Genomic DNA, 13,923 nt, shown 5'->3' with positions numbered 1-13,923 from the left:
GACGAATAAATAAACAAATGTATACATAAATAAAAAGAGCTATAAAGTGCTGTTCAGTGTGTGATTGACGTTTCGCTCCCTCTCGCTATTGGTCAATGCTGTGGAACCAAACGGACGACGACGTAGGTATGTCACATTATGCGTCAAGACGAGCAAAAATTCTACTTTCGTCGTGATGGTCGTGAACCGTCCGGGACAACAGGCGACCAGTCGTTGAACGTTTCACACTACACGGGCGACGCTACGTCAAGACAACCCAAAATCGTTTACGACATGCCCCGTTTGTCCGCGACACATCGGTCGGGCTGAAATCGGGCTGTTTTCGTGTAGTCTGACATCGGCCATATCTCGAGATAGAGCCTGCCGACATGCGGACCATTTTGCTGGAGTGGGACACACACACACACACACAGACGCCCCCACACGCACGCACACCCCCACGCCCACAAACACATATACATACATTTTAAATTATATACTTATTTTTATTTTATAATATTTTTAAAAGGAGGCTCAAAGACCCATCTTTTTAGTTTAGCGTTTGGACTAATTTGAATGTATTTATTTTTTATGTTTATTACTTGTTAATTTTATTGGGACTTATTGATTTACCTTTATTTTATTTTATGCTGATTTTATATTTTTATGTCTTTTACCTATTAATTTTACTTCCCTCGTTTATTGATTCATTGTTATCTCATTCTGATTTTACTTATTTTTATGTATTTCTTACGTGCTAATTTTATTTTATACATTTATTCATTCATTTAGTTTTTATCTCCTTCTTCTTCTTCTTATTATTATTATTATTATTATTAGCTCCAGTGTTCCCCATTGGGGACTGTTCACACTGGGAACTGTGTTCGGCTCTGGCTGTTAGCGAATTCAAGGGTTGATTCTTTGGAAACATTGTATCTTATCGTGTGGTGTATTAATTATTTCAAATGTGGGAGCAAATGTTAAAGTGGTAAACAAAATGGTGGATGGATATAATGTTGGGAGATTATGTTGGGCAATGGGAAGTCTCAGGGTAAGTACCAGTTCATGTTAGGCAGTCCTACTTTTTTATGATGACTTTCTACCATTTTGCAATAATGATTTTGTTCATTGAATGTGTTGGATTTGTTACAGATATTCTGTAAACAAACGATACCATGCATTATACAAGTTTGGGCAAATTAAGACAAACATGTTTGGTAGATTTATTTATTCATGAGTTGTCAATAACTGAGCATGATGGAGGAAGAAAATAGTTCATCATTGACCAAACTAGAGAACTAAAGACCGCTAAAATTTGATATTGTCCCACTGAGTCATCATTAATTAGGGAAATACATTGTGACAGAATGCTAAAAGGAGAGATTAGCGGCGGCCAAACCCACCAAAGCCGCCGCCATGGCCACCACCAAAGCCGCCGCCATGTCCACCAATGATACCCCGTTGGCAGTCGCCACCACGGCAATTAGGCCGTGGGGTGAACCCCAAAAAAGTGCCTAGAAAATGAGTTTCGCTCCACTGTCTGGGCACTACTTGTTCAATGCATTTTTTGATAGATAATACCCTTCTGAACTTTGGGTTAAAAGTTCACCCAATGTTTTCCTGCCCTAATTTTGTCACAAGCCAGAAATGCATATATAGGTAAATAACAAAAAACGAAAATCTTGTGCTGCAGTTTTTGGTTGTAAAACGTCTTACATTAAATTTGGCAACAGAAAATCATTCCCAGATGTTATAAATACATGTACCTAACATCAGAAACAAGTATTGGTGGTTTGGTGCAATCATGTGAATTTAGATCATTAAATATATTAAATTTGTGCCAAAAAAACAAAAAACGCTTCAACTAGAAGTGAAACCAGCACACAGATGTTACATTTAGCTATGTTTATGTTTCATATATGAAAACAATTCACAACCTATTACGTAATGAAAGGTACACAAGAAGCAGCATACATCGGCCAAAAATACTACCATGCACCACAAACCTGGAACAAGGGAAAATGGACTAGATGGAAATAGATGCATTCAGAGCCCAGATTATTATAACATATAGAATATTTATTAAAGTATCAGATTTTGTCATCACAGCATGTCATTTATACCCCCCTACCCAAAAAATATTAATAAAAATAATAATAATAATAATAAAATAAAAATCAAATGTGCATTCACAATAAAACCTTTGGAACTTCATTGGAACAGCTCTCTTTTTTTTTGGCAGACCAATTTAACAAAGGTCTGTGTTGTGGAAAAATGGAATACAGACATTTTTATTTTTGCTTGAAAAGTGTTAAAATGGAGAGTTAACATCTTGATAATGAAACAAACAAAATGGCAGATTTTACATAGATTTTACAGCCCTGCACTGTAAAGTGTCCTCGTATGCCCTGTCATTTTCCAACCTGATGTTGTACCAGCCATGTGTTAGTGTCACTTTCTTGGCTTACGTCAGTAGACTCAGTAGTTGATGTATCTGATGAGTGAGGTACCCTGTCTAAAAGTTTGTCAGTTGTTGATAATGTCTCTACAAAAACCATTTCAGAGTTGTTGCTGGAAAGGGGTGTGAAAAACCAGCTGGGGGAAATCACGCCTCAATCTTCGTTTCAGTATATCCTGCCTGAAATAGAAAATTGAAGGGAAAGATGAGCACAAGATACACATATTCACATCACACTCGGGCTGCTCTATTATGGAAAAAAATAATCATCACAAATATTTTGGTAATAAATGAAATCAAGATTATTCAAAACAATTATATTTTGTTCAAATCAAGAAAATATTTAAACATTTGAAAATAAGACAATTACAATCATATAATATATAATTATGTAAGTTGCTTTTGGATCCAACAAAATTCATAATATATTATTATTGTTGTTGTTGTTGTTGTTATTATTATTATGTTAGCAAAAATTTGAAGTTGGGGTGCAGTGTGTGCAGTAAGCTAGTTTTGACACGGGTGTGTGGTAAAATAACTCGTGTGGGCGTGCTACAACTCAAAATTAGTATTATTAGTGCTGCAGCTATCGAATATTTTGGTATTCGGATATCCTACTGAAAATTCTAGTGAATAATCGTATATTTGGATAGAAATAAAAATACACCTATAGGCCTATATACTTTCTTGGTCAAAGAACAATTATAAATACAGAAGACAAAAAAAAAAACACATTTGCATGTAATAATTAACAACCAACTGTTTTTCATTTTTAGAGAATCAATTTTATTTATTTATTTTTCATCATCTCATTTGCCTGCAGCAACCCGCCTTTACACAAAAAAGAATTACATTATAAGTGTTATTGTCACATCCTCTCTTTACAGTATATGCATATCACAGATTTAAGTAAAGTAAAGTGTTTGTTGAGGTTGGTGAGAGAGAGTTTGGGGGAAAGGGAGGGTGTAGCTGTGACTCTATTATGACTGATGGGCACAGGTAACCCGAGTTTGGTAACCACTGTTGGATTCACTCGATAAATCATTCAGCAGCTCGCGTTTTTAATAAACTATAGCCTTAAAACTTAACCTAGCAACAAATTATTTTCAGCCCTATACTAAATATCGGTCACATTAATAACAGAAATGGGCACGCGTGTGTGTAGCACATACCTGCCGACAATGTTTCCGCTTTGGCGAGATGATCCCTCTTCCGTGTTCCTTCCGATCCCAGACGAGTATACTTTGAAATTTATTTTTACAAATGATGCAGATGGCTGCAAGGACGGGGCCAGCTGAAGCGATGGGCAAACCTGAACGGGAACGAAGTTTTTTCCCCACTTTCTTTTGAACTTTTTTCTCCTTTCGCTCTTCTTCGCTCGCCGACGTTGTGGTCGCCATTTTTGATATGCGGTTGCTATGGTGAGGAGAACGCAGCAGCTACCTGATTGGCTCATGTGACCTAAATCACACCGCTACCGACCTAATGGCACTACGCCCACACCAGAGATCACTGCGCCTCATCGCAAAATAGTGCCGGGGTTTCACCACCGAAAACACAAAATTGGCGGGTTTTCACAGGGTGAACTCCACGGATTCTTACTTACTACTGATAAATCTATTTTATGAAGTAAAGATTATTTAGTGCCCCTGGTAGTGGAGCGAAACTGAACGAAAACGTGTCTGACCTGACGGCCTAGCAGGCTCTCTGAAAAAAAGAAGAGCCAAAACCAATGACTGAGTTGATTCATTTGACAGTTGGCAAGACATCTTGACTCTGAAAGAGTTACGATAGCAGCACACTGGTTCTATTTCCTCCCTAAACCGCTTTACAGCACAGTCTTCCTTACACCTTTGCATCTGAAAATGTCCTTTCACGATTGTGGTAGATGTAACAGTGATCGCCCAACCGACTCCAGCCTTTAGGACAGGTGGTGTCTGCAGTATTTGTTGTTTTAAGAAGAAACCAAGACATTTCAATTTAATTTGGTATGAAATTCATATGAAGCTCAGACATTAGTCATTTGATAAAGTATTATTGAGACACAGCTACCTACCCTTCCATTGAAACTGAGACCACTGTAAAGAAGCACATTATTAAAATTAAACCACAGAAAACTGACAAATGAAAATACCAATGGATCAAACACAATGGTAAATTCATTTATACAAAACCTAATTTGAATGAAGTTATGATGTTGTGTCCACTTGTGAACAGGAAATTGGGAAAAGGTATGCTCCTGTCTCAGCCTTTTTGGATCATGTTGCAGGCATCAAATTCAAAATTGAGTGAATATTTCCCCCCAAAAAACAACCAAGTTTAACAGTTTGAACATTCAATATCTTCTTAATAGTATATTTAATTGAGAATTGTAGTGTTGTAGTTCTTAAGATCAGTTTTGGTCTCAAGACCACTTGGGTCTTGTTCTTGTCTCATAATCGAAAAGGCCTTTTTACTTGGTCTTGTCTCGGTCTCCGATAGGGCGGACTCTGCTTTTTTCATAAAGACCAGTCGAGACCAGGCCAGTACTATTGTGATCAATAAGAAATGCACAAGGCAGGTGCTGTCCTGCCTTTCTGGTCTCGCCTGGAGTGCCACACCCACTGTTTTATTGTACTATGTCAGAAACATCAAAGCAGAAATTGCTTTTGTTGCAAACATTAATTGGAAAAAAAAAAAAAAAAAAAAGATGCTGGTCTAATTTTAGTCTTGTTGTGGTCTCGACCTCTCAAAGTCTTATTCTTGTCTCGGTACTCTAGTCCCGATAATGTATTGGTCTCGCTTGGTTTGAGCTTGACTACAACACTAGAATACACGGTAGGTTGAAAAGGATTTCCAAGTCATTGCATTCTATTTTCATTCACATTTTACACTAGATTCCAAATTCATTGGAATCGGGGTTTTATCTATTATTTAGGATTGTGACTTACAGCTTCAGTCAAGAGTCCACTGATCCTACAAAGGAGGAACAGCAAGCGAAGAGCTCTCATCTGTAGAATAACAGAAAAATACAGTACTTACATCATACGGTACTGACAAATATTATTGAAAAAAAAAACTAAACTAAACAAAAAAACAGAAAGTGTTGAACTAGGATGTAAAGTTGTGTGAAGTTACCTTTGCAGCTGTGATGCGAACTGCTGAGGACGATGTCGAGCAATCCCTTTATAAGCTGTGTTGATTCTTGTGACACATAAAAATATCCATGAAGCCAATGTCACATGGCACATCAGGTGAGGTTTAACTGCAACCAAAATATTTGTTTAATCAAAGTTGAATCTTAGCCAAACAATTATCTGAAACAAAGAAACATGCAAACCCTAAAACAATGTGGTGAAAGAAAAAGAATCTTCCTTCATTATGTTCTGTCTTTGCCAAACAGGTTTGAGACCACTGGTAACACACCTCTGGAACTTATAAAGCAAACATATATCCATATTCTACGGTGCATGTCCTCTTTTACTTCATGAGTGAGCTGGAGCCTCTCCCAGTTGACTTTGAGCAAAAGGCGGGGTCACGTTGACATGACTCACTTCAAGTAAGGTCCCATTCAAATGGTCTACCGAGGCCAAATCAGAATTTGCGGAACTTAAAACTCTATTTACTAACCTGCTGGTTCTTAATCACCCTAATCTCAATCTCCCTTTTGTGGTCGAGGTTGATGTATTGGGTTCAGGAGTGTGTGTGGGAGGGGGGCGCGTCCTGTCTCAGTGCTCTCCGGCCAACCAGGCGCCACCTCTGTGCTTTCTTCTCCTGATGACTCAGTCCCGCAGAGGCCAACTATAATAAACCAAAACAACAAAGTCCAAAAGGGTAAAACGAGACAAAGCGTGGAACAGCACCAGCAGCATGACAGGAGGACAATGACAATGAATCGACGCAGACAGAGGGGAGAAAAGAAACTAAATACATACACACACTAACTGAAACAACAAGACACAGCTGGGCAAGGCACAAGTGGCAGAGGGCGCTGATTAGTTGACACATGAGGAAGGGCAGGCCAAAACACAGGTGGACATAATGCTTGACAAGACTAGGGAGGCACACAATGACAACAAAACAAAACACAGACCATGGATGAACTGAAAGAAACATGAGGATAAAGACAAAATCCAAACTAAACCTGAACCACGACAAAAGTAAAAGAAAAAACTTACCAAAACCCAACCCAAACCATGACAGACTGAGGCTGTGCAGGGCATCCAGATACCAGCTGGATGGCTGGATGGAAGACTTGTTGTGCCCTTGAATCTCCACCTGGAGGTGCTACTGACGTATATAATTTTAGTTATCTATGTAGATTCATGCCCCATCCCTGAAAAAAGCCACCTGGTTTGGCCCAAACCTGCTCTGACACATTTTCCTTTCTTCTGACCCAGCAGACATATGTAGGGGTTTTCCGATCACGTGTGCTCTGGCTGGCCTTGAAGGCATTCTGTGACATAGGGGTTTTCCGAACACGTGAGCTACACGTGCTACATGTGAGTGAGTGAGCCAAACACCAGGTGCGGGCCATAAAAATGTATTGTCCGCAAGATTTATGAGCAGGAAGGTACACATGAGCTTGCGTAACCATGAAGTTCATGCAGAGGTCAGCTTTAAATTAGGCCAAAGGTTGCGAGCCTAAGTTTACGTGGAGTAACAGTGCCCCCAATGGTCACAAAATAGTACTGCACCAAGTTAAACTCCTATCTTGCAGTGCACTCTAGTGGCCAAAGACATTCATATGAATAATTAGGCTAATTTGTAGGAGTGGACAAATTTTGTAGTGACCCAATGCCGTTAGCTACCTTAAGATGTTACGCCCAAGGAAAAAGTTTGGGGGTGGACTCTAGTCAGGCTATATAAACCAGTGCATCCCGTTGTCCGACGGATTTCTGATCCCTTCTGGCCAGAATATATGTCTTGTTTGTATGTCTGTGTCAAATAAATCTCTTTGTCTACAGCTTGAATCTCGGCCCGGCACTCTGTTACTTTTTTCTTCTAGCTTCTGAGTTGTTGAACTTCTCCTTTAAAGCGAATACATGCGAAGACTCTCCTTCCAACACCCGGGATGCATAATATACGATCACTCTTGGAGAGGACAGTCGGAGCGCCCCCCCCCCCTCCCCGACATATCTCCCCTGAGCGTCGGCCCGGCGGGAGGGCAAAGGCGGCCTCCGCCGGGACGTAAATCTCGGTCCGGCCGTCTGCCTCTCGTCCGGGCCGACGAAACAACATTTCTACAATAGGGACACAAGTCCAAGGTCAACCGGACGCAAACCATCCTCGCCCAACGATTCTGGTGGCCGGAACTGAAAAAGGACATCATGGAGTATGCCAGAGCTTGTGCAGCCTGCGTCTGCGGCAAATCCCAGCTGCTGCCAGTGCCTTGGTCATTTAAACTCCCATTTATGACGATTTCAAGGGCTGATTCTTTGTAAACATTTGATCTTATCGTGTGGTGCACTAATTATTTCAAACTAAGGAGGAAATGTTAAAGAGGTAAAAAAAATGGTGGATGGATATCATGCTTGGGAGATTATGTTGGGCAATGTGAAGTCTAGGGTAAATACATGTGAGGTAGTCCTACTTTTTTATGACCACTTTCTACCATTTTGCAACAATTATCTTGTTCATTGAATGTGTTGGATTTGTTACAGACATTCTGTAAACAAACAATCCAGTGCATTATACAAGTTTGAGAAAATTAAGAGAAACATGTTTGGTCGATGTATTTATTCATGAGTACGTGTGTTGTCAATAACTGAGCATGATGGAGGAAGAAAATAGTTCATCATAGACTAAATGACTAGAAAACTAAAGACCGCTAAAATCTGATAATGTCACACTGAGTCATCATTAATTAGGGAAATACATTGTGACAGAAGACAGAATGCTAAAAGGACAGATTAGCGGCGGCCAAAGCCGCCAAACCCGCTAATGACCACCGCCATGGCCACCACCAATGTCGCCGCTATGGCCACCACCAAAGTCGCAGCCATGTCCACCACCAAAGTCGCAGCCATGTCCACCAAAAAAGCCGCCGCCATGGCCACCACCAATGTCGCCGCCATGGCCACCACCAAAGCCGCCGCCATGGCCACCACCAAAGCCGCCGCCATGACCACCAATGATACCCCGTTGGCAGTCGCCACCACGGCAATTGCAAAAGTTCACATCTTGGAAGCAAACGTATGGGGCCTTCTCATCACAGACTTCATCCTGCCAAAATCCACCTGAAATAAATACATGTTAAAATGTTGTTTTTCTTGGCCTCCCTGCCTTTTTCTGGCCTACCCTGCCTATCCAACTATGAGAATTACAAATATATATGTATTCAAAATTAGTACAACTTTTGGAGGCTGTGTGGTTTGGGTGAGTTGGATGGCTGCGTGACTGCAGTGGCCCTTAGCTTGGGGGCCAATGATTCGGTCCCACCGTCCCCTTTTCCTTCTCTTGGGGGCTGGTCAGGGCTCCTCGGTAAAACTGGCAGACCGTCCTTGGGTATTGGCGCTGTCCTCTTGATGGTATCGGTGCTGGGCAGGCTCCCCTTTTGTGGGTGGGCAAGGCCAAGTCTGCCCTTGCTCGGTGAAAGCAAGTCCCGTACACCGGATGACTAACATAAATGTGTGACTGTGTTTATTCACTCGTTAGTGTAAGTTGACACTGTAGTATATAGTTGCTTGTGTTGAGACCACTTACAAGTTACAATGATGCAATTTGTATTCGAAATTTCTTGGCGGTGGTTACATACTGTAGTACTTCCACCACTCAGTAGCAAATATTACAGGATTATATTGATAGCACAACTTAATCACTGATTTTACGCACCGCTTCCAGAAATCTGTACGCAGTTGCCAGTGTCATCAGGCTCTCCTCCACTATTGAAAACGGTGAAATCCACAACGGTGCCATCAGTCCATACAAAGTCACTATCCTGGAAGACAAAGTCATATTTGAATCAGTCACACCAATAAACAATGACAATATAAATATAATGATGAAACAAAAAACCAAGAATATAACTTATTACATTACATAAATATAACTATCATATTATGAGAATAAAGTTATACTTTGAGTCCAATCCAAGCTCTGTCGTCATCACCACCCTCTCGAATCAGTTCAAGAACGAATGCGTTTTCTCGGGCATTGTGAATGGAGACCAGATTCCCACCAAAAGTCTTGCAGGCTCTCTGATAAAAAGAAGAGCCAAAACAAATGACTGAGTTGATTCATTTGACAGTTGGCAAGACATTTTGACTCTGAAAGAGTTATGATAGCAGCACACTGGTTCTATTTCCTCCCTCACCGACCACCAAAAGCCGTGCTGAACAGCAAAGTCTTCCTTACCTCTGCATCTGAAAATGTCCTTTCACGATTGTGGTAGATGTAACAGTGATCGCCCAACCGACTCCAGCCTTTAGGACAGGTGGTGTCTGCAGTTTATTTGTAGTTTTAAGAACAAACCAAGACATTTCAATTTAATTTGGTATGAAATTCATATGAAGCTAACACATATTAATTTGATAAAGTATTATTGAGACACAGCTACCTACCCTTCCATTGAAACTGAGACCACTGTGAAGAAGCACATTGTTAAAATCAAACCACTGACAACTGACATAAATGAAAATCCCAATGGTTCAAACACAATGGTAAATTCATTTATACAAAACCCAATTCGAATGAAGTTGTGATGTGTCCACATGTGAACAGGAATTTGGAAAAAGGTATGTGAGTGTCACAATTGGCTATAAAGGGCTGCTCATAAGCAAGGATGGGGCGGCTTTCACAGTTTTTGAATGAATGCCAGAGCAAAAAGTTCAACTGAAGTTGTCCATTGTACAACAATGGGAAAGAATTCCACCTACAAATCTTCAACAACCAATATCCTCTGTTCCCAACTTCTTATTAAGTGCTGGTAAAACAAAAAGTTATGTAAGACATTGGTAAACATGCTCCTGTCCCAGCCTTTTTGGATCATGTTGCAGGCATCAAATTCAAAATTGAGTGAATATTTCTCCCCAAAAAAAACAACCAAGTTTAACAGTTTGAACATTCAATATCTTCTTTATAGTATATTTAATTGAGAATTGTAGTGTTGTAGTTCTTAAGATCAATTTTGGTCTCAAGACCACTTGGATCTTGTTCTTGTCTCATAATCGAAGGCCTTTTTACTTGGTCTTGTCTCGGTCTCGGATAGGGCGGACTCTGCTTTTTTCATAAAGACCAGTCGAGACCAGGCCAGTACTATTGTGATCGGTAAGAAATGCACAAGGCAGGTGCTGTCCTGCCTTCCTGGTCTCGCCTGGAGTGCCACACCCACTGTTTTATTGTACTATGTCAGAAAGAGCATCGCAGAAATTGCTTTTGTTGCAAACATGAATGGATTTGCGCGAAGAACATGGTTGTTATAGTAACAGTTGAGAGAAAGATGACATTATCAGAAATCAAGGTTGGACCGAGTAAGGGTTTATAGCACCATTAAGCTGGACAGAGCAGCGAGGACGACAACGGCGTCATTCATTCATAAAGTACAAATTATTGCTGTGATGATTTATTAAAAATATATTTTCAGAGGTTGATGTATGCAAACAGTATGCATCTGGCACATAAAAATTATCGTCGATCTCTGCGTGATCAGCCAGAGAGGGACGTGCACCATGTCATGCACTGCTGTCATGATCCCGGGATCGAGGGTGCGGCAGGTTTATACATGCGTTCCATAAACGTTATTTGCGTCATGCAAACGCGGTGTTGCTATTTGCGCTGGCGTTAGTGAATCACACGCTGTATATGAATTAGTCTCATTTGCATTGGGGTGGGCATATTTTGCGTCAAATCTATGCAAATTACTTAATTTACATACGCACAAATAACACCGGCACACCGGGGCGCAATCTGGTTGGCAGAGCACTTAGCGGCGGATTTCCCCATCTGCGCATGTTTAGTGAATTAGGCCCTCCCAATTGCTTCATTTTTACCGGTTAGCGCCAAGCAAAGGCTACGCAAACCTTTAGTGCAGCGGTGTCAAACATAAGGCCCGCGGGCCGGATCAGGCCCGCAAAGGGGTTTAATCCGGCCCGCGAGATAATTTTGTAAAGTTAAAAATCAGTCGGCCACAATCAGTGTTTTAAGTGGAAAAAAATAAGTGCCGGTACTCTCCTAATTTATACATACATATATATATATATATATATATATATATATATATATATATATATATATATATATACATATACATATATATATATATATATATATATATATATAGAATGCGAGCGTTGCGGGCATGAGCAGAAAAATGTAGGGTTATTTTTATTGTAAATTTTAATATTAAATATTTTTTAATACCACTGTGTAGGTATAAAATTAAAAGGAAAATATTCAGGACTGACATTAATTAAGATAGCCAGCACCGTGGTGAGTGAAATGACACAATCACATGCCCACAAATTTGCCAATAAGTTGGAATTTACAGTACAATATTATATTGTCCTTGGTTTTCATCAGGCAGCCCACTTGGTAATATATTTTCCTCCATTGTTTGACACTTTTGCTTTTGTGAATCTACCCCTTTGTGTTGTCTTGGTACTCTAGTCTCGATAATGTATTGGTCTCACTTGGTTTGGTCTTGACTAGAACACTAAAATACACAGTAGGTTGAAAAGGATTTCCAAGTCGTTGCATTCTGTTTTCATTCCCATTTTACACTAGATCCCAAATTCATTGGAATCGGGGTTTTATCTATTACTGTATTTAGGATTTTGACTTACGGCTCCAGTCAAGAGTCCACTGATCCTACAAAGGAGGAACAGCAAGCGAAGAGCTCTCATCTGTAGAATAACAGAAAAATACAGTGCTTACATCATACAGTACTGACAAATATCATTAAAAAAAAACAAAAAAAAACTAGGATGTAAAGTTGTGTGATGTTACCTTTGCAGCTGTGAGGCGAACTGCTGAGGACGATGTCGAGCAATCCCTTTAAAAGCTGTGTTGATTCTTGTGACACATAAAAATATCCATGAAGCCAATGTCACATGGCACATCAGGTGAGTTTTAACTGCAACCAAAATATTTGTTTAATCAAAGTTGAATCTTAGCTAAACAGTTATCTGAAACAAAGAAACATGCAAACCCTAAAACAATGTGGTGAAAGAAAAAGAACCTTCATTATGTTCTGTCTTTGCTATATATATATATATATATATATATATATATATATATATATATATATATATATATATATATATATATATATATATATATATGTATAAAAGAGGATGTAACCCACATAAGTTACACTTAACTTATAGTCTGTTGGTTACCTGCAGTAGCAGGTTTTGTCCAGTAGAGAGCAGAGGTAACTAATGTTTAATCTGTCTGAGAAGGAGAGAAAGAGGAAGGGACGCAACTATTGCAGTAAGGAATGGAGTGCGCAAGTGAGAGAGTTGCGAAGTGAGAAGCTACGTTATAGCGAGAGAGAGAAAAAAAAACAACAACAACTGAAAGTCGAGTTAAAGGTTTTCACAGCAAGTTAAACGCAAGGCTCACCAAGACCTGGTTGCCTGAAGTTTTGTAGAAGACTATACATTGAATTTGCATTCTCCGGTGAGTTCATTATTTGCCGTGTTATGCTGTGCTAATGTTGCTAAGCTAAGCTATTGTCTTGTAGGAGTAGTTTTTGTCGCCATCATTGTAATCTTCCTTGATATGTTAATTGCTGTATGGATTAAAACGCGGTGAATTTATGATGATGTTTGAAAAAAAAACCAATCGGAGGATTTATGAACATTTGCACTGACCAAGTTAAGTGTATCCTGAGAACAGAAGACTGCTTTACATATTACTGTGTGGTTTTATGTATTAGTATTTCACGTTGTAATTGAACTGTTAGATTCCCAAATAGGTTGAGGTTAAATTTACAAATTTAAGAAAAAGCCTATTCATTTGATAGAGAGTGATAATTCACCCTGCTTATGCAGGTTGTTTTTTTTATACCTGTTCTTGGAAGCGGATGAAACCATTGGATGGACTGCTATCCGTCAAGGGATGTGTGATTTTCGGAGTTGAAAATTGGATCTACGATAGACCTACGTTGGAGTGACAGTGGAACATCTCTTCAACCTTGAGGACATCGTTTTTCAAGTCTTCTCATCGGACAGATAAGAGATTGAAATACCTTTTGCTCCAAAAAGAGAAAAAAAAACACTCTACCCGGGTAGATGAACAATATTTTGTTTATTTTCTCAGAGCTCTGAATTTTCTTTTCTTTTTGAGGTTATAGTTTCAACCAAAGGCTGAAACAGAACAAAAGACGGTTTAAAGGGCGGGGAATTAAAGGAAGTTGCGATCAGTTGTATATTGAATAAATGTTGGCAGTTGTTATTAAGGAAAAAAAGTGAATTGTTGGATTCATTTAACCTAAATCCTCCTTCAAGAAGTTCCTAGAAGAGCACCTCAGCAGATAGTCATCGTTACATTTTTGGCGAGCCAGC

At 39.6% G+C, this 13,923-nt stretch overlaps 1 protein-coding gene across 2 annotated transcripts in view; it reads right to left on the bottom strand.

The window, feature by feature from the left end:
* The window catches only part of LOC144005431 (galactose-specific lectin nattectin-like), a 35,525-nt gene extending 22,364 nt beyond the window's left edge, over window positions 1-13,161 (bottom strand). Inside the window, exons 1-9 of one of the 2 annotated variants that reach the window (XM_077503591.1) lie at window positions 12,754-13,161; window positions 12,362-12,488; window positions 12,199-12,258; window positions 9,979-10,000; window positions 9,773-9,858; window positions 9,496-9,615; window positions 9,251-9,356; window positions 6,047-6,217; window positions 5,584-5,681 (exon numbers count right to left, since the gene is read on the bottom strand). In XM_077503591.1, the coding sequence (XP_077359717.1) occupies window positions 6,072-6,217; window positions 9,251-9,356; window positions 9,496-9,615; window positions 9,773-9,858; window positions 9,979-10,000; window positions 12,199-12,258 (540 nt within the window). In that variant the 5' untranslated portion in view covers window positions 12,362-12,488; window positions 12,754-13,161 and the 3' untranslated portion in view covers window positions 5,584-5,681; window positions 6,047-6,071. Of the gene's footprint in view, window positions 1-5,583; window positions 5,682-6,046; window positions 6,218-9,250; window positions 9,357-9,495; window positions 9,616-9,772; window positions 9,859-9,978; window positions 10,001-12,198; window positions 12,259-12,361; window positions 12,489-12,753 lie in introns of those variants that run through there. The other variant, XM_077503592.1, reaches the window with a different exon arrangement.
* Between the last annotated feature and the right edge of the window lie 762 nt (window positions 13,162-13,923).

The sequence above is a fragment of the Festucalex cinctus genome, chromosome 17, assembly GCF_051991245.1.
Source record: "Festucalex cinctus isolate MCC-2025b chromosome 17, RoL_Fcin_1.0, whole genome shotgun sequence".
Taxonomy (NCBI): Eukaryota; Metazoa; Chordata; class Actinopteri; order Syngnathiformes; family Syngnathidae; genus Festucalex; species Festucalex cinctus.
Note: the sequence above shows the minus strand (reverse complement) of the source record. Positions and strands in the feature narration are given on the sequence as shown.